The following is a 20,752-nucleotide window of genomic DNA, read 5'->3' as shown; positions in this document are numbered from 1 at the left end:
GTTAATGCTTAAAAAACAAATGAATTTAAAATATGAGTTCTATATATTTGTCCAGATTTTATTGATATTTAATAATTTATTGGTAAATATTAGATGATTACCCAGATATATTTAATGAGATGATAAACAACTACTGTAACCACAAGTAACAGTTTTGTTTTGATCAAACACAAATTCTATACATAAATTTATGTATGTAATTAATGTGTGGAACTGGACAAATATTTACACCAAATTAAACGTGTGTGCTAGTATACTATACTATATGAACACTATTGATTTGCAGAATTATTAATCGAATCACGAATCATAAATAACTCCAACTCAAACTAAACGCTTTATACTTTAATCTTGTTTGCATTTAATTTAAGTAACCGGAAGTCATTAATCGTGAAAAAATTTTAGTTGCTAAAACTTTGGCATCGATTTAATTTGAACATGATTTGAATAGATTCAGTTAATTCTGTTTCTTAAAACTTTGATCTAATACATTTTTCACGGGTTCGAATTTCTAAATTTTGATTTTCATATATATTTAACTCGTTATGTTTCAATTCCTTGCACTGAAAATTATTTGAGTATGAAAACATGAATATTAAAAAAAAGTTATTACCAAAATTACTGAGAAAATCGGTTTAAATGTTTCTAATTGGGAATAGCGATGACCTACATTAAAAATACTGAAAACGAGAACTGAAATTTCAGCTGCTACCTGACTCAAATAATGACAAATTAAAACAATTATAAAATACCTTAACCCGATTTATTTAACCGTCAATCTATTTAAACTAGCCTTTCTGCTTCTCCACGTTTTCTCGACATACATATAGATATATCTACGTATAAACTAAATCTCACCTGAAATATAAATCTCAGTTTTTTAGCTCGTTCTTTCCAGCTCTCGCTTCCTTCTTAACATCACTGTCCTTCGCACTGATCTCATTTCCAATTCAATTCAAAGGCATTTGTATAATATACCAACTCGGCCCCAACTTCTTTCCTTATTCTCTCAGCCAGTATAGGCACAGGTGAATTTCCAATTGGTAAGTGCATAGGATATCTCTCCAATAGATATCCCAATAGAATACCGTAATACTATCCCATACCTTCAAGAAAATTCTTTTTCTTTTATACTCTCAGGATTTCAATTCAATTTTATAAACGTTTCAAAATTATAATCCTCGGTAGCTTGTCAGTATTTGATAAACACGATGCTGATGATTGATTTTATTACCCCAATATATTTAACTTTACGATCCAATTAATCATACGATATCACTATTGTTACTAATAGTTGAACGAGAGTATATTGATTTAATGTTATCAAAATTGCTGGAGGGTATCAATTAGCTACACAATAATATCCATCTCTCTCTCTCTCTTGCTCTATTTCCGTCTTTCTCAGTTAAACTTACGCATCTGATTGCTACAGAGATATAATCACATTCACTCTTACTCTGTCTATTCTCTGTGATCAAGAGAGTCGGTATAATACGCACAATGAAATAACATAAATGATTAACTTTCAATTCTAATTAATACCCCGCAGATATGTTCCTATTCACATGCGTTTTCGATTTAAACTCAGTTTGAATCAATTTCCTGCCTATTTGTTCTGTTTAATACTTTTCTGAATTCATTGATGCATATCTGTAGAATATGAAACGAAATCAATGATCACTGTTAATCTTTCATTAATACTGAAATGAAGAACCTGAACAGAAGACTCATACGGCTTTTTTGACAAAGAATTACCACTAATTCTATTAATTGATTTGCGTAATTCAAAGCTGTTCCAAATTGGTCAGTTTGAGTCATCAGCTCATCAGGAACCATAAAAAGAAAACTAAAGAAACTATTTCATGAAAAGTCAAAATAATTTGTTATGAGATACTTATGAGGAAGTATTTATATATATTTTTAACAAACTAATTAGCTATTGTTAGAATTAACGAGATATTTTATGACTGAAACTTTTTAAAATAAGCTAGTGTATTACGGAAGGATGGCGGGGCTGTTCAATTCAACAAGAAGTTATTCGAGCTAATGAACTAATTCAAAATTCAAAACTCGAGTTTCAAAAGTTTATAAGCCTCTTTTATACGAAAGTATTTTCGCGCAAGGGTCAATGTTCTTGCTTTTCTTGAAGGCTTTAAAATAAATAGGGAGAAATCTTACTTGAGAAAATTTAACCAGAAAAATTTAGGGTAAATATGCGGGTAGAATTAATGAAACATCGACATGGAAAAAAAGTTCTTGTGAACAGCATGATACGATTTTCTAACTGACACGATACTCATTCAGCTATTTAAAAGTTAGATAGGTATACGGTAGTGGCAAATATCAAATCGTGAATAGGATTAAAATGGATCGTTACAATTATTATTCAGATCGTTATTTTAGAGCTATAGAGATCACTCCCTTCACTAAGTGCGCATCACGATCCATTAAATGCTTTCAATGACAATCATTTTTTTCGCGTATGTTCGAGTCCTATAAATATTCAAAACGTAATTAGAAAATCCAGAAATTTGATAAGTAATGCCGACCCTTAAATGCTGGAAATTTTATTTAAAAAAAAAAAAATACTTTGTAAGTGATAAAATAATTTTTTTCGATTAAATTGATCTCAATCAATCGATAATTGTATATATATTTAATGTAAAAAGATCACATTGTTAATCATAAATCACAACGAATAAAAATAATACTGAAAATTTATGTATTTAATAAATACTCGCAACTTATAGTTTTAAATTTTTGATTCAAATTTTCAATTCAATTCAAAATTTCTACATCCAGCTCGTTAACTTCTCTTTGTTTTGTATGATTGTTATAAAATTAATATTATCATTTGTTATTTCCGGAGCCTTTTGTTTTTTCATTTTTTTATTTTATCTAATGTTTTATTTTTACGCTGTAATTAATTTACTCGTCTACTCACAGTACTGCCACCGATCGGGATATTTTGTCGCTACATGTTTGTTTATTTGATACAATAAAAATATTTTCAAAGGGTTTTCATTAATATTTGGCATCCTTTCATTATTAGAATGCGTAACCTTTGTACTTTATATCAATATTTAAAAAAATATGCATTCATATTCTCGTATTGGAATTTAAAAATATTTAAACGAATACATACTAAAAGTATGTTCTTGTATAGAAGCAATTTTTTTTTGATAAATACCTGATTCCTTTATGATTGCTATTTTCAAAGGAAATAATTGTGTACAACATAGATAACTTAAATCTGAGGTTATAGACGTAGTATCTATCAGGATATGAGAAACTCGTGGGAAACAAGATCTTCAAAGGAAAAGCAATATCTATCGGTAATCTTGTATATATATATATATATATATATATACCCAAATAACTCTGTCACGTATTGAACCCTGTATGAAAGAGGAAGATGTAAATTCCTTGACTGTAAATACATACTTTGTGTACAATATAAAAGACATGACTAACATTTAATGTACCGAGACATTCATAGTCTTGTTTTATAAAACATCAGGTTTAATATTCCACGTAAAATATTTGGATAAAAATTTACTGTTTATACATTAAATTTGAACACTAAAAAAAAACTATGGTAACTTGTCAAGTTAACTTCTATTGAGAATTTTTTTTTTTTTTTAGGCAAAATGGCTACCTGACAAATTTTTTTGTTTCTCCTATTTTTGATAAAATTTAAAAAATATTATTCATATGTAAGCTTGAATTTGAAAAAATAATCTGCAATCTAATTTGAGAGCAAAAAAAAATTAATCTTAAAGTTTCAGATCTCAAATTAATTAAAATTAATTGCAGAAAAAATGAATTAAGATTTAAAATCAAAATTTTCTTGAATTGTAAACGAAATTTTGTTTGATTTCTTTTTGAAATATCGCTCTAGTAATTTTTATCGCTATCATTGAGAAAAATGATTAAGTTTGAGTTCAACCAGCATATATAGTTTAGATATTTGTGGCACTAATAAGTACAGTTTAAAGAGTTGTCTAATTACTTTACATTTTACATATTTATTAAAACCACTAGTATTTGAATTGAGTCGACTTTCTTCAATAAATTAACATATTAGAGTTAAACTGTAATTTCGCTGCTTATTTTTTTTAATGCAAAAAGACATCTTTTTTAGAAAATAAAAAAAAAATTTAATGATTTAAATTTACATCAGAAGTGAAGTTCAAGCCATCATTGCAGATATTTTATCTAAAAGGTATTTGTCAAGAGACTTTTTTAATTATCGGAGATTAATTTTTTATCTTTACTTTTTTCGTTACGAACTGACAGTTTTGTTAATTAATTTTTTTTTAGAAATCTTATAAATTTAATTAAAAGTTATGACGAGATTTTTTATAAGCTCGAAAAATAGTAAAAGAACAATCACGAAAATTAAACAAAGTCTTGGATTTATTTCCGTTCAAAGAATTTAAAAAAATTATATATATTTTTTTTTCATTTAATTGAAAAGAAAAAACAAAAAATTTTAATACAAGTTCTGGAAATATTTATAAAATAAAATAAATCGCTTGATATAACAAGCATTTAGTAATTTAAGTGGAAAAAATTTAGCTTATTCGCGATAACGTCTCTTTGCTGCAAACACCCAACAGAATATTTAACTGAATTTTTTTTTTTTTTTTATATAAAACTGCAGCATCTGTTTTATATTATTATTAATATTAAATCTACTTTGATATACGTGAATTTAAAATTAAACGAGTTGATATTTATCCACTTTTAATCCCTCAATTTTTACATTTAATTTCGCTAATGACTAAAATTTTTTAATGGCTTTTATTTAGGGGAGGATTCAAAAAATGATGGAAATAAAATTTATATTAAAAAAGAATGAGGAAAGTTTGTAATTGCCACTAAAAATTTTTTTACATTTTCGGGTAAAATGGGGTAGGCAAAAAAAAAAAAAAGTTTTTTATATTATTTTGAAAATAAAAGGTTTTTTTGTTTTAAATTTTGAGCTGTCCTAAGATATTTTTAATATTTATCACTCAAGTCACGAAGTATTTATTCCGAAGACTGGAAAATTTGTTTTTTATGAACAAAAAGTAGTGACATAACGAAAAGTTAAAAATTAAAATTTTTAATATCAGTGATGAAAAAAAAATTCAATATAAGATTTTTATAAAATATTTCTTAACGTGCAGTCAAAGGAATAGCAAGTTTTAGTTTGAGTTATTGCAGCGAATTGAAAAGGGGTACGGAGCGGATGTGTCGTAGATACAATACACATATACACAGATTACAAAATACAGAATTGAGATGAATACAAGTTTAAGTGAAGGCGTTAGGAAACAGCTGAACACAGAAACCTCGACAGGCCTGATAAACACCTTTATTACACATAGACACAATACAACCCATAGTATGCAGAACAGTGTGGAGCATTCGCGCAATCACCTACCAGCATTCATAAACTACTCAGACAGCGAGTGCTGTCGCGAACTTTACTTGAGCTTTGTGGGCGAGAGATGCTCCGATAATGAATAATACACGAAACTATGTGAGGCTAAAACATAATGCTCTGGAATAATGTGTTTCACGTATCGTCAAGTGAGACATGAGTTTTCAGTTTGTGTCTACACGATAGACGCATTACTTCGTTTAATCAACGCCCCATTAATTTTTCACACTAAACATAATAGTCATAATTAAAATTTTATAAATATGACAAGTAAGTAAAAGAATAGAGAACTGAGCTCCCGAAAAATTCACTGGATTTTTTTAAAATTTTAATTTCAATAAAGAAATTCTAATTTATTAATTAATGTTAACTTTTTTTGTCTATCAATATTAAATTAATAATGAACAGTGTCGGAGTCTATTATGTCAAGATAATATCCGAAGTTAAGCGTGAAAATGTCTACCGATACTACCTGTCACCCTGGAGCTTAGAGTGTCATGTGCACAGCGACGCATTGATTTTAATAGATATCAGAAAATAAAGACAGGCTTATATGATGATAAGCTCGAGCGAGAGAAGCGTTGTTTATATATATATATATATATACATTAGTGTTTCAAAAAATCGACTTTTTTTTACTCTTTGTTTTCTAGTTGCTTTCATTATAATACCAAGCTCCTAAAAAAATAGTGTTCTGATCGATTTTAAGAACTTGGCATTAAAATGGAAATAACTAGAAAACAATGCCGAATTTGAAAAAAATTAATCAATACTAATTTGTAGGAAATAAAATTGTCTACAAAAAATATTCTATGACATTTTATGATAAGTCCGATAGTTTCGCCGGAAAAATAAAATGATCTTGAAATTAACTCTAACTTGACTTGGAGCTCGGATAACTTTTGAACGGATGGAATTATCAAAAAATGATAATATACTATCTTCGAGAAAAAAAAGTCGATTTTTTGAAACACTCTAATACATATATATATATATATATATATATATATATATATATATATATATATATATATTTCAGAAACCTGATAAACAGAACATCAGAAGATGGAGTAAAGTTGGGCTGCCGTAGGAACCCTCGAAGTAGTGATGTCGTGCGACTCATGTTCGATAGTTGTACAACTCGCGGCCGCAATTGGGATAAGTTCCTGACAGTTTAGCTATAGATTGCTTTAATGCATACTTTAAAGCCGCAAGGGTTTCTGGAGTTTAAGTAGCTTTTACCTTCGCGGTTTTACGTTTGAAACTCGATCGCTTACTCAAAGCTCGTTTCTTTCGTACTTCGTGTATACGCGAATACATATTTTTTTGTTCACTGCACTCGACAGCTTGAATAATTTAATAATCTGTCTTCAATGCATACTAATTATCGATCTTAAATGACTTCTTGATCCGCGAATATTTATATTAATTTATGACTGAAAATCTAATAATAATGTATGCGTTATTATTCGGAAGTTCTTATACTCAACTAAAGATAATTTGAAAGATTTAACAAACAAGAAGACTTATAATTAAAGATTGAGTTAAAAGATATTTATAAGACCCTTGATAAATACATAAAGTCGAATTAGTTATTATTAGGGACAAGTTTTTTGCTTTAATTTTGAAATGAATGATTCAAATGTTTGATATTAAGGCAAAAATATTGGTTTTATCAGAAAAATTTTCAAACAAAAGTTGTAGAAAATTTAATTTTCTAAAAAAAATCTCTCTTATGATTTTTTTAAACGACCAATAATTTCACCGTAATTCCAAAATTAAAATTTATTATGAACGATTCAAATATTTGATAATGACCAAAATCTTATTTTTGAAATTACGGCTTTCTTATTAGTCCTATGACAAAATTATAAGAGACATTTTTTTTATAAAATTAAATTTTAAATAACTTTTATTTGAAAAATTTTTTTATATGACTAATATTTTCACCGTAATTCCAAAATTAAGATTCATAATGATTGATTCAAATTTTTGATGATCACTAAAATCTTAATTTTGAAATTACGGCTTTCTTATTAGTCCTATGACAAAATTATAAGAGACATTTTTTTTATGAAATTAAATTTTGAACAACTTTTATTGCAAAAATTTTTTTATACGGCCAATATTTTTGCTATAATATCAAAAATTTGACCCAATTAATTATTAATTATTATTTTTAAATTGAAGCAAAAATCCTGGCCCGAGATATTATCGTATCAAAAATGAACCCCTTTATGATTATTCATACGTAGTGTTGGCAATAATTTTTTATCATGCAATTTTATTACTCATCAATGCTTTTATTTTAATTAAATTTAAAGAAAAAAAACGAATGGAAAAAATATTTTAAACGGCGGAAATGATAAATGGATAGAATAATAAACAAAAAATCATATGCGTTCACAATAAAACAAACAAGCCATGTTGATATTTTATTTTTATCATTTTGCGCATCTCAATTATAAATCCAATTTCACTTGATAAATTGGAATCGTGTACACACCCGTACATTCATGCGTACTAAATTTTGCGACAATTTACATGCATTTGTCCTGACAGTAAATTAAACGAAAATACTGACAGCGAAAAATTTCGAAACAAATCTAAAAATATATTTTCCTGATCAAATATAAAAATTATTTAAATACTCAGAGTAATTACTTGTCATGAGAAATTAAAAAATTCATAAATTAATTTGCTTGATATTTATCATTTTATGTAATTTTATAATAAGAAAATAAATCCATAATGTAGTATTTATCAAGATAACTAGGGTATATATTACAATGAAAATCTAACAAGCGCTGATTTTCTTCGTCAGCCCCTGAGGCATGTACTGCCGTATAAACGCCATAATTTACGTTCAACAGTTACGAATGGTTCAATCCACAATTGGAACCGTTCCAAGGCTAGGTCGAGGGTGGTGAGACATACGAATAAGGGTGCCGAGTGATCTGGGGAAGTAAAAAGACAAGAAGTGAGTAAGAACAGCAAGAGTTTTAAAAAAAAATTCTTTTTACTTTTTCTCTTTTTACCTGCTATGATCTAATTCTTTTTTTACATCCCCTGCTACTATGGAAATTAATTTAAAAGCCGTACCTTCCTTGAGGCTACACCTGCATAATGTTATGCAACCAGATCCTTTTATAACTTCATTTTTTTTCTTTATATTCAGTTACCCTTTTTTTTTTTTTAATTTCATTTTTTTTTCTTTAGATTCCTTCCAATAATATTTTACTCCCGATTATATACATCGAAACTTTAGTGCATTATAAGTATATATTAAGGAAGGAGAGACAAAATGAGGTACTTAAGGACACTAAGTATTCAAGGACAATACGTAAATATTTATTTTTTTTTTTTTTTGATAATGATATTCAAAGAAAATAAAAAATTTTCAGCTGCTGTTAAAAAAAATCTTTTTTTGCGGGCAAAATAGGACACCCTCTAAAAAAGGTGAAAAGAAAAAATTTTTGGAAATTAAATAAATTTAACTGAATTAAATCTTCTTATAAGTAATTTACATAAAGATACATTTCACATAATTATTGAATAAAACAAAAGTCATTAACATTTTTCGATTGAAATTTTTGATTTTTGAAAAAGATTTACAAAAAAAAATTCAAATTAATATCCAATTATATTTAAAAAAGTAATTTTGGAATATTCTAAAAAACCTTTTTTATATAATTGTGGGAGTACCCCATATTGCCCCTCCACCCCTATATAAATATATAAATATTTCTGTTTTTACTGACGACTTACTGTAATCTTTGAAACAATTTAATGTAATTTATATGTTACCATTTAGCAAAGATACTAAATATAAGATAGTTATAAAAATTTTTTATTAATCTTAGTTTTTTATTTTTGGTCTTAACTTTTTATCAGACTTCTGTAAATATTGGAAAAGATTTTTTACGAGGTATCTATACAGACAAGGATCTATTTGCAGTAGTTTTATTATTCATCGTAAGCTTAGGATCTCGAGTAGAAAAGACACGAGAGGGTAAATAAAAGACTATTGTTTATGCATTAGTAATATTCCGTCTCAAGGCTTACGTGAGACGAACTCATTGAATAATATCTGAGTTGCTCTTTCCGCCAACCAGTGACCTGCACCTATTCATATTTCTACAGAGAATTTATTCAAATGTCCAACCACTCGTAAATTAATTCATTCAAATTTATTCAACCGTACTAATTGAAAGGATTGTACTAAAAATTATTTTTTTTTTAATTTTTAATTGCAATAAAATATTTTGCCGAGTTTATATCAAAAGGTTAACATTTTTTAAAGCTATTATTAATTATCGAGAGAGATGTTTAATTGATTTTATAAATAATTAATTATTGAAAAAATTCCTGCTGTTTTATTTGATACTTTTTTTGTACGAGAGCTAATGGGTACCATGTATTTTACACCCAATATTGTTTTTATACTGTTCAATTAATTTTTTACAATACACCAGATTTTTATTTTCATTTTAATGAAACAATTCGACTGCTGATACATTTGCCTAAAGGTTATATATTTTTACGGTTCATCGATAATTGATAATAATCAATTTCTTTTAAATCACTGCTAAACTGTTGATTAAAAATTTTTTTTCAATTACCGAAAAAACATTAATTGATCATGGAAAATGTTGCAAGTGGAATTTTATACAAATCAAATTTGTCTGGATTCATTTTTCATTTTTTTTTTTTTTAATATTTATGTTCGCATTTAATTTAATTACTTGATACTGATATCGAAAATATGACAGGTCAATAAATTTATTATTAAATGTTCAAATTACGCAATTAATCGACACAATTAGGTTTTAAAGTAACTTTTTTTAAAGACAATTAGAATTCTAAACGCAAAATAATTTTAGTAAAATTTTATTCGTTATCTAGAATTTTTCAAGATTTTTCAAATTTTCTACTCTAAAGATCAAAGTAAAAGTATACTTTAAAGCTTTCACAAGATTTTTTAATGAGTTGCATCATTAAAAAAAATTATAAAAAAATGCTACAGAATCTATTGATCATAAACTTCAATTTGATACCCAACATGTAATTGAATTAAAAAAAAATATATATATCAATTTTTTTTTTTTTTTTTTTTTTTTTTTTTTTTTTTTTTCAAAAGAAATTCAGCGATGAAAATCGAACGATCTTATGAGCGTTTTATAATGAGGTTAATAAACAAAATAAAAATTAAAAACATCAGTATTAAGACCAAATCCTCTAATGATTTTTATATGAATAAATTTATTCAGTGACAAAAAAAAAATTAAATACTAATTATCTCTTCAATAAAAAAAAGGTGTTTAATTATTTTGAAGCTTAAAAAATATTGAGTTACCAAAAATAATAATAATAATTAAAAATTAAAAACAATCTGAAGTGTCAACACTATGTGTGATAAATTAATCTAGGGGTGTTCCTAATCCAAAAGAAAACACCGAGCATGCCGTGGCTACAGTACACCCGAGCTATGATACCAGCCTGCTGATTGCATCGCATTGTAATCTTACTTTTTACACCCAGTGCGATTACTTGCTGCCGTATAGCAGCTTCCAGACTCGGAGTTGAAAGGCTCGCAAAATATATATACCTATATATATGTGTATATAGAAACAAGAGCAAGGATATTCATAATATCCACGGCTTATATCTATATAGAAAGTAATAGTAGTGCAACTATTACGATGGCAAGTGCCCAGCATATCCTGGGGAGTTGATAACGAGGTCACAACACTCGGCTCGACTTTACGTTATACGCGTCATCGAGTATAATCTCCATTGGGCGTTTAAACCTCATACTTTGTAATATAGTTTTTTTTAAATTCTTAATTGGAAAATTTTTACTTATACTTTTTTTATTGCTCATGATAAATTTATTTTTGCTTCATATTTTTAAAAGACTCGGTCTTGAAATATTTCTTTTATTGAAAAAATATTTTTTTAGGAGAACTGTGGCTTTTATTTTGTATTTATAGGATTTTCTATTGATGGTATAGAATATAAATCCTGTTAAAGTGGAATCGTAAAAATTTAGTGAAGGATATTTTTACATATCCCTTTAATACACTTGAGTTTAACGCCTCAAATGTTTAGACCTAGTAAATTATATTTTATAACCTTCAAATGTAAGAAGAAATAAATATACAGCAACAAGGTTTGAGCAATAAAAAATATTTCAATTTATTTTTAAATACGCGGTAAAATTTGAATTTAAAAAACGACAAATATTTATCCTCTTAAATTGATGATAATTTTTTTTTTAATTTTACCATCGAGTTCTAAATGAAGAGGATTAAAAAATTTCATAAACTACTTCTATCAAAAACTTGTTCACTGCAATTTCATTATCTATTATAAGTAGAGTTATTGAAATTTAGTATTCAAAATATTTTTGGTCCTTCAATTTTCATTGCATTGGCGTTAATAAATTAAATTTTAAAATCCAATAAAGAAGTACGAAGAGAACTGAATAAACAAAAAAAGTTCAAGTGATCAATAAAAAATATTTTAATAAAATAAAACTATCCCTTCAATCTAATAAGTTCAATTGTTAAATAAAATATCCTAGAAAGATTATCGGCTGTTAAAGCTCTTCAAAGTTTTCCAATTGCAAATAAAACTACTTTTTTTTATCAATACAATTTAATTGATTCTCCAAATACCTACACTTGAATTACGTAGCTCTCAAACTTTGAATCGTTAAAAATAAATATTTGCCATACTTAGGAAAAGTAAATAATAAATTAAATAAATATATATATATACTAAAAAAAAACGGGGTAAATCCAGGCGGTGTAGGTGTTCAAATTTTAACACCGAAAGCGGTATTAAAATAACACCGCCGCCGGTGTAAATATTTTTTACCAGTGTTAAAAAAATTTGTAAATATATTTACTTACTCGATAATTACAGACAAACAGTATTATAATTAATCAATTAAATTATCGGTGATTGAAATGCTGGGCGGAAAATGGTGTAATTTTTAAATAAATTACGTATAAAATAAATAATTATTTAAATAAGTACATAGCAAAATTTAAATTTCTCCCCGGTAATTTTCATTAAATTTTTATATTTTTTTTGGTATGTACTACATTTTTTTTTCTAATTTTTATACGTGGGATTTTTTTTACACCGATTTAACACCGTCTACACCAGTGTTATTTTATTTTAACACCACGCGGTGTTAAATTTAGTCCATTTTTAACCGCTCTTTTTACAGTATATATACATATATATATATATACATATATGTGCTTATTTAGTTAAGGAAGGTTGGAAGGTTAATATAAAGGTTTAATTAAAGCCTGGGTTCTCTAGGGTGGGACAGGAAGTTTAGCACTCTTCATCACTTTAACATGCTCGCTAGATACGAGAACGCATCAGACATCAGACTCAGCACACTCAAGGGATAGTATTCGAACCCTCACCTTGGAAACCTTGAACACTCAAGAGTAGAACACCAATACATCCTCGTAAAGCTTCTGAGCAACCTATACAATCTAACTTGTGTCTGTAAATTTTCAGAAAGCACGTTACATCCCAAAGAAGAAGAAGCATAAGCAAAAGCAGAAGAAGATGTAGAAGTAGATGAGACGAGTGACATGTAACGCGTCAACTCTCTAGTACAATTACTCGGTTCAACCCTACACTAGGTTTACACAGACATTCACCATCTTGCTCTTTATCTCTTACGTCTCTTTTCACCCTTGCCGACGTCTCATCAATTCAAATGTCGTCATTGTCATTGTCGTTGTCGTTGTCGGTTTCGTCGACGTAACGCTGTCGTCGTCAAATGGTAAAATGTATTCGTAGTTGTCATTGTCAACGTTACTACCCGACCCCGCAATTCTATTTTCTCTACTTCTCACTCATACATATATGTATATATAAATATATGTGTTGGTTATATAGTGAGCTTTATAAGATGCAAAGCTCTTAACTACTCGACTGTAATTATTAACGCACTTACAGTACATCAAATACTTTGTGATCGTGTTGATGATATATATTTTAGGTAAATTAATTTTATCGTTCGACAGTTAATGAACTTTGAATTAATTGTTTGATCAATTAATTTGTAGAGAAGTGAGAAGTTAATTTGGAGAGTAATTGATAATTCAATGATGAAGAAATTGTTAATTTACTTAAACAATTTTTTTTTTTTTATAAATTTTAAAGCGGAAATTCGAGCAGTAATAATTAGCTGCACTCTGTCGCTGATTAATGTTATTAGCAACTACATCAAACCAGTAAATAAATGGAAAATTATTTAATTTCATCAGGGGCTCAATATTTTATGAGAAAAACATTTTTTTTAATTTATAGATATTTTTTTCGCGCCATAGTTCTAATCAATTAAATTAGTCGAGAAAATTTTTGTAATTTAATGAAATAAAGGAAAAACTCACCAGCACTTTTAACAGTTGGCAAAGCAGAAGGTTCAGCTTTAAGTATCTGAGTGCCTCCAATAATCACCAGTAATAAACGTCTCCATATCGTGAAGCCCGCCATCTCCTCTTCACTAAGGAAGAACTATCAGTCTCCCATGAGTATCCAGCCAGTCTGCAACATAAACAAAAAATCAAATATAGATTTTATTGAGGTTGTCTTTTCGTAAAATATCCTTAGCTAGCAAATAAAGTGGATGTAAAATAAAAATAACAGTAAAAAACATTCGAAACCGAAAATAACAATATATTAAGTGACGCCCTCTCTCAATCAATATTTTACGGAGTTTCTCAAAATAAGATTGAACGTTTCCGAAATATCCATAGAATTCCGAGGCTTTAAATTACCAAAGCATCCGCGTGTAAGGCAAACACCCGAAAACCGGGTCATCTAGACCCCTCAAACATCTCCCGAATTCACCCTTCAGCGCACTCAATGGCTCTCCTTTTTCACCCGAAGAACCAGCAGTAGCGGCGTTCCGGAACATAAAACTCACCACTACCACCACCAGCAGAAACGCCGTCTCTAAACTCTGATGCGGAAGGACCGATGAAAAAGGGAGCACAAACTGGACGTAAGAGTCTTCTCATAAGTCTTGTTTCCAGGAGGGTTGTAAGTAACCATCAACCACCATCACCACCATTGCCAACGCCAGCGTCGACCAATCTCCATCACGACAACAAGGGTTGCAAAATTACGATCTTGAAAAAAAGGATTCATGCCCCTTAAATAATTCAACCCTTTCTGTATCTCTGCACACAATATGCCAATTAATATGTAATTGACCGCGATTTTTTCTTTTTTAAATAGAGAAAATGTCGAGGCAAGTCAATTAAAGTTTCTTTCAACCTTTCCGTTTATTTTTTTAAATACCAAGCAAATTTTCTCTTTAGAATTTTTTTTAGACAGAGTTTTTTATCGTTTGTCTTTAAATTTTTATTTTTAATAAAATGAAATAAAAGTAAACGCAGGACATTTTGATTATAAATTTACAAACTTTTTAGCACTAAGTTTTCCCAATTCTTTGAAAACAAACCTAAAGAGCTTTTCCATCCAATCGCGATCGGAAGCTTTTACGAATAAAAATAAAGCATACATAATATATAGGTTGAAAGGGGATCGTGAAACGGTAAGACTTGCACAATTTATATCGAATTAATACTGCAATCGATTCTGAGCAGTAGGAACCCGAGCACAAACACAAACGAGGCGTTAGGGAATTTAGAATAGATTTGGCCTGTAGGATAAAGAATGAGACGAAAAAGTAAAAGAGTCAAAAAAGGTAGGACACACTAAATAGAGATAGAAGACAAAAGTTGCTTTCTCTGGCTCTGTCTAGCTCCACTTGTTCGTCCTCGGGGCTTATCGCTGTGGCCGCGCGGCTCTGAAAAGGGATCCAAGTGCGGATACCCAGGGTTGGGTTATGCTCCAGCTGAAGAGGGTGATTTCTGGCCAGGGGTTGTAGAAACGTTAAGGAATGAAGGATGGCGAGCAAGAGGTTGAAGAGGGAGAGGGAGAACGATCGGTGGGTGAAGAAACGATGAGAGAAGTTTGTAGTAGAGGCTTTTGCGACGATAGCGGTGAGTACTACGCTACAGCCGCCATCAGTAGCGAGTTGTCCTCGTCGAAAAAGCTTTCCTTGGTCCTCTTTGCAACCCCCTCAGGGCTACTCTCTCCACAATCTACTCTACTCTCCTCTCAATCTTACGACAACTACCAAGGACCAGGATCTGCAAAATGGAACTGTACAAGATAAGATTCTACTCGACCTCATCGGTTTTAAAGGACATTTCGCAATAAACCTTCTCTTTCTCTCTATTCATACCCTACACTACCGAGTCTCTTAGAAGTTGCATGTAGGGGAAAAGGGACTCAATAAGCCAACGAAATTTTTCATTAAAAAATTATTATTTTCTAAATGGGCTATTCATGGAAGTTTGTAGTATATTTTTTATTATTAATGTCCACTTTAAAAGTTTTCAATGATTCGTAATAAATAATCATAGAACCATACCCGGAAATTATTGAGTCAACTTAAAGAAGCCCAATAAATAAATAAATTTTTAATTATTTTATTGGTGTGCCCATTTCACCCCATAATTTATATTTATGAATTAAATGTTATATTTTCTAAAAATGATAAGACGGTCTTGTATTTAAACAAAACAGAGATTTAATAATCTTAACGAAAAGATTTTGTTGGAGTCTTTTTTTCGGTATTTCACATCAAGTACATTTCACATCAACTAAAGGAGAGCCAAAATGAACAAGTACCACCGCGGTAGCAGAAGCAGCCACTTTATACTCTTGAAAACATCCAATTCCTCTGGTTGTTTACTCTGAAACTAGTGAGAAATAAAATGAGCCCTGAAAATAGGCAACGAAAAAAAAAAACTATGCCTCGAAAAGAAAAAAAATGGGAAGACGTCTTAAGCAATCTTGTACATCACACTCGGCAAATAAAACCATACTCCCGCTTTTTTTTCTTACTTTTGCAACAATAAGATTTTCAATTAAAAAACTGTCCAATGTACTTTTTATCTTAGCAATTTAATTGCAAAGCTCATTGTTGCAGATGACAAAGCTACTTTTCTCTTCTACGTCTCCATCCTACTGTTAAATTGTCTTTCATTTAATATCCATTTCGCTGAGTTACTATTAATTGGAAACATAACAATAATAATAATAAACATAAATTAAAACAATGTAAACAAAAGTTAGTTTAATATCATGAATTTTAACTAAGTTTTGAGAGGAAATATGACATCGGCAGTCACGGAGATAAATCAAGCAATTAATCATCCATATTATTATTATTATCGTTAGTAGATATTATATTGAACAAATCGATTGTCACTGGTATAGAGTCTAAGATCTTGTCTGCATGAACGGTCCTTTGTTCATACGCAGTGTCATCTACCGGAGGCGTCAGTTAAGCTGATTGTACGTCACTAATAGACCACGGACACGGGATTTCGGCAGGCAGGCAGGAACTCCAGACCAGATGTCTCTTTGGAATGACAAATACAGCGATCGGTTGTCAAGCCTTGTCTATGAATTCATGATACTACATATATATGTATGTGTTATACATATTAATCTCTATCACTAATGTGGTTTCAAGTTATTTAGATAATTTCATCTCGTAACCTCAAAATAGCTGTAACTGTATCTACTAATAAATAAATAAATATGTCGTATAAAAATCTCCATCATATAAATTCTACTATAAATACAATGATGAGCATAGAAATTGAGAGTTTAAATTTTTTAATATTGAAAATATTTTTTCAAAAAAATATCAATAGGGCAATGAGCAAAGTTATTATTAAGTAGAAAAATCTCGGGTGTTTGACTTTGATTATAAAACTTTTTTTTTGTTAACTATTAATGAGTAAAAAGTAGAAATGAGAGAAGAAAAAAAAATTAATTATTTTTTTTTTAAACTTTAACAAGCTCTAGAAACTCGGATAAATTTTTTAGATTTATTTGTATACCTCGTACTTCTAGATTGGTCTTTTCTCATTAATTGGGTCGCTGGGTAAGCTTTGCACGATAATTTTCAACTTATCAGCTATTCAATCGAAAACCACACTTTTGACTGCTATCCGATAACCCATGAATCGATAGTCATGCAGACTAAAAGGACTGTTCGAAAAATCTCAAAATAAACTCTTTAGATTCTACCAATGACTTATCAGCAATTTATTTTTTTTTTTTGTTCGTCATAATAATTTTTGATAAATATTAAAAAATAAAGTCGTTATATTTTTGTAGTGATCAAATCATAATTAATTTATAAACCATTTATATATTTTCTTTGTATTGAAGTGTTTTCAATAAATGCATCATAATATTTATTTTTGACGAACAATGGATTCATTTTTAATAAAAAAAATTAAAATAAATTTATCAATAAATCTGTTTGTAAAATATATCAGAGATACTCATGCATAGCCAATTTTTTTAATAGCGTAAATTGCTTTTTATGAAGTTATTTAACCTTATAAAGAGCAATAAGAATCAGAGATAATAAAATTTACCGTAAAATATAAAAACACAAAATAATGGCAATTAAAAAAATATTGTTTCTACTAAAATCCTTTTACAAACAAACAATAGAAATCTATAGCGCCATTGTATTATATTTACATATTTTAGTCGACTTAACAACAAATGAAATAAAACCTCTCATTTATTTTTAAATTTACTCAAGCGGAATGCACATCCCTTGTTAAATCGGAAGTTCTCGTTATCGGCGCTCATTAGTATCACTATTATCGATAACCCAGTGCACAAATCCACTAATAATCTACACCTTTATTTATTTATATTATTGCTTTATAAAAAAAAAAACATTTGAATAAAAAACTGGTCAAATATAAACGAAAAAATTGAATCGTTTCTTATCCTCTAATTTTCTGTTTTTTCTTATTTTTATTCCGGGACAGTCTCCGGGGTATAGTGTCTAAAAAAAGCGTGAACATTTGTACGGACAAACCCATCAAACAACTGATGTTGGATCCTTTACTTTTGTTTTTTTACCCGTGTCCTTTGTTTGGTAAAAATTTTCATTTCTGCTGACCATGAATATTTTTTATATCAACGAAAAATCCCTGAATATTTTAGTAGATTTATTTTATAGCTCCCCAAAGCCTCGTGGTTTGAGATAAATGAGTATTGCTTTAATTTTTTTTACCGTAAGTTAAAAATGTTTAATGAGAAAAAAATAGAGGAAAACAATTGCCTTTTTTTTTAACGCAAGAACTTAGTGACTTTTCGGAATAATTTAAGAAAGTTAATAAGAGTTTATACGAGTAGAAAAAAAAAGAGATATAAATACTGATGGTAATGAGTCAGTAAAACTTAAACCATCAATCTTGTTCCCTTGAGGTCTTCAAAGTAATCCCAGAGTTACTAAAGTATTTTTTGTTTTTTACTTTGGATCGTGTGATAAAGTTACAGACAATCATTTTGTCATTATTAAACAATTTATAAGACCGGTAAAAATATTGATTTCTTAATTAAATATATTAACTAATTAAATAATACCTATGATAATATCAATTAGTTCATACATTTATCGACTGAAAAATTTATTTTGTCAAATGATAACTGATTGGAGTCGAAAAATTTTTTATTTGAATTAAAACTGTCATGAAAACTTAAAAAAAAAGTAATCATGAAATTTCAAAGCTGTAGAATAAAATATCAGTTCACAAAAAAAAATGATACTGAAGTTAGAATGATCCTGAAGTTAGCAGACAATTCAAAATTTTCGGATTTTATTTTCAACAATTAAATTTGAAGAAAAAAAAAACTGAAAAAACGCACATGTAGAAAATTAAAAAGACTATAAGTGGAATTTTTTTAAATATGTTTTTTTTTAATTTATCGTTTTTTAAGAAATTCAAAAATTATTAAACGTCGACTAATAGTTTTTGAATTTTTTTAGTAACGATACATTTAAAAAAAACCATATTTTGAAAAATCGCACCTATAGTCTTTTTAATTTTCTACATGTGCATATTTTTAGTTTTTTTTTTCTTTAAATTAAATTGTTGAAAAAAAAAAATCAAAAAAGATTAATTGTCTGATACCTGCTACATTCACATGCATTTCATTGATTGCAAAAAAAAAATCAATTTGATAAATATATGACATTCCTGACAAGACATAGAATAGGATTTATAAACTGAAGATAGTAAAATTATGTCATAAATATTCATAGCCATGATGATAATTATTATTTTGTTTAACCACCTCAGCAGTCCTGATTTTTATTACTGATACTCAATTTATATCATATCAATCATTGTTTATATATTGAATACTAAATGTAAACACTAATAAAAACATTTTCCCTACAAAAACTCATCCTGATAACCTAAACTGATCCAATAGTCATCAATACACCAATACACTGAAGTGGTGCACAGTCCCATTGTCATTTTTTAGAATCAACAAAAACGCGCGAAAAATTTTTGTATTTTAAAAAACTATTCTATGATTTTACTTGAAATTGTTAATTACTTTTCGCTATTTAAATTAAAATTTTCCTTTTTAAAAAATATTGGTATACTAAATAATTGAAAATATAAATAACAAAATTATACAAAATTTTAATTTTCGCGCGGTTATTAAAAATTGATTTGTTATATTTTATTTATTTGATTTAGCTAAAATTTAACTGCCTAGTTAATAATTCTTTATTAGAGATATACTTAACTATTACGACTTATGTCTCATGAATACTTAAAATTCATGCTGATAATTATAATAACATTATAATAGAAAATAATAACACTCACCATGTATTTAAAATGACCCAGCAACTCTTTGGCAATTTAAATCTGCTGGAAAGTATTGTTATTTAAATTATTCATCACTAGACACAACTACACCACAATCACTTTATCACTAAACATCACAATTAATTTATTTCTTCACTTATCACACTCCGAGATTAAATAAAACATCAGCACTCTACTCGTCAATTGACTCAAGAGACGCCATGTTAGAACTGAAGCAAACTGAAGTGTGCCCTTCAGACGCGTCGTTATAATTTTCAAAAAATGTTTAAATAACCGCGAAAATTTAAATGTTTAAAAAAATTTTTTTATCTATTTTTATAAATTCAATACATTAGCATTCTATTAAAATTGAAATACTAATTAAGTTATTTTTAAATGAAAAAAAAAAAAATTAAACATTTTTAATTGAAAAAAATAAAATAATTTTTTAAAATTTAAAAATATTCCGCGCGTTTTTGTAGCTTCGCAATAATGACTTAGCAGCTTTTTTATGATTTAAATCTGTTTTAAAGTATTAATACCAAATTAATTTATCACT

General features: G+C 28.3%; 1 protein-coding gene across 3 annotated transcripts in view; it reads right to left on the bottom strand.

Moving 5' to 3' along the window:
• LOC103578229 (lachesin) overlaps positions 1-20,401 on the bottom strand; it is a 178,381-nt gene extending 157,980 nt beyond the window's left edge. For 2 of the 3 annotated variants that reach the window (XM_053738973.1, XM_053738975.1), the window contains exons 1-2: positions 20,212-20,401; positions 13,861-14,014 (exon numbers count right to left, since the gene is read on the bottom strand). In XM_053738973.1, the coding sequence (XP_053594948.1) occupies positions 13,861-13,963 (103 nt within the window). In that variant the 5' untranslated portion in view covers positions 13,964-14,014; positions 20,212-20,401. Of the gene's footprint in view, positions 1-13,860; positions 14,015-19,663; positions 19,760-20,211 lie in introns of those variants that run through there. The other variant, XM_053738974.1, reaches the window with a different exon arrangement.
• Between the last annotated feature and the right edge of the window lie 351 nt (positions 20,402-20,752).

This window comes from Microplitis demolitor, chromosome 5 (assembly GCF_026212275.2).
Source record: "Microplitis demolitor isolate Queensland-Clemson2020A chromosome 5, iyMicDemo2.1a, whole genome shotgun sequence".
In the NCBI taxonomy this organism is placed as follows: domain Eukaryota; kingdom Metazoa; phylum Arthropoda; class Insecta; order Hymenoptera; family Braconidae; genus Microplitis; species Microplitis demolitor.
This window is presented reverse-complemented; position numbering and strand designations above follow the sequence as displayed.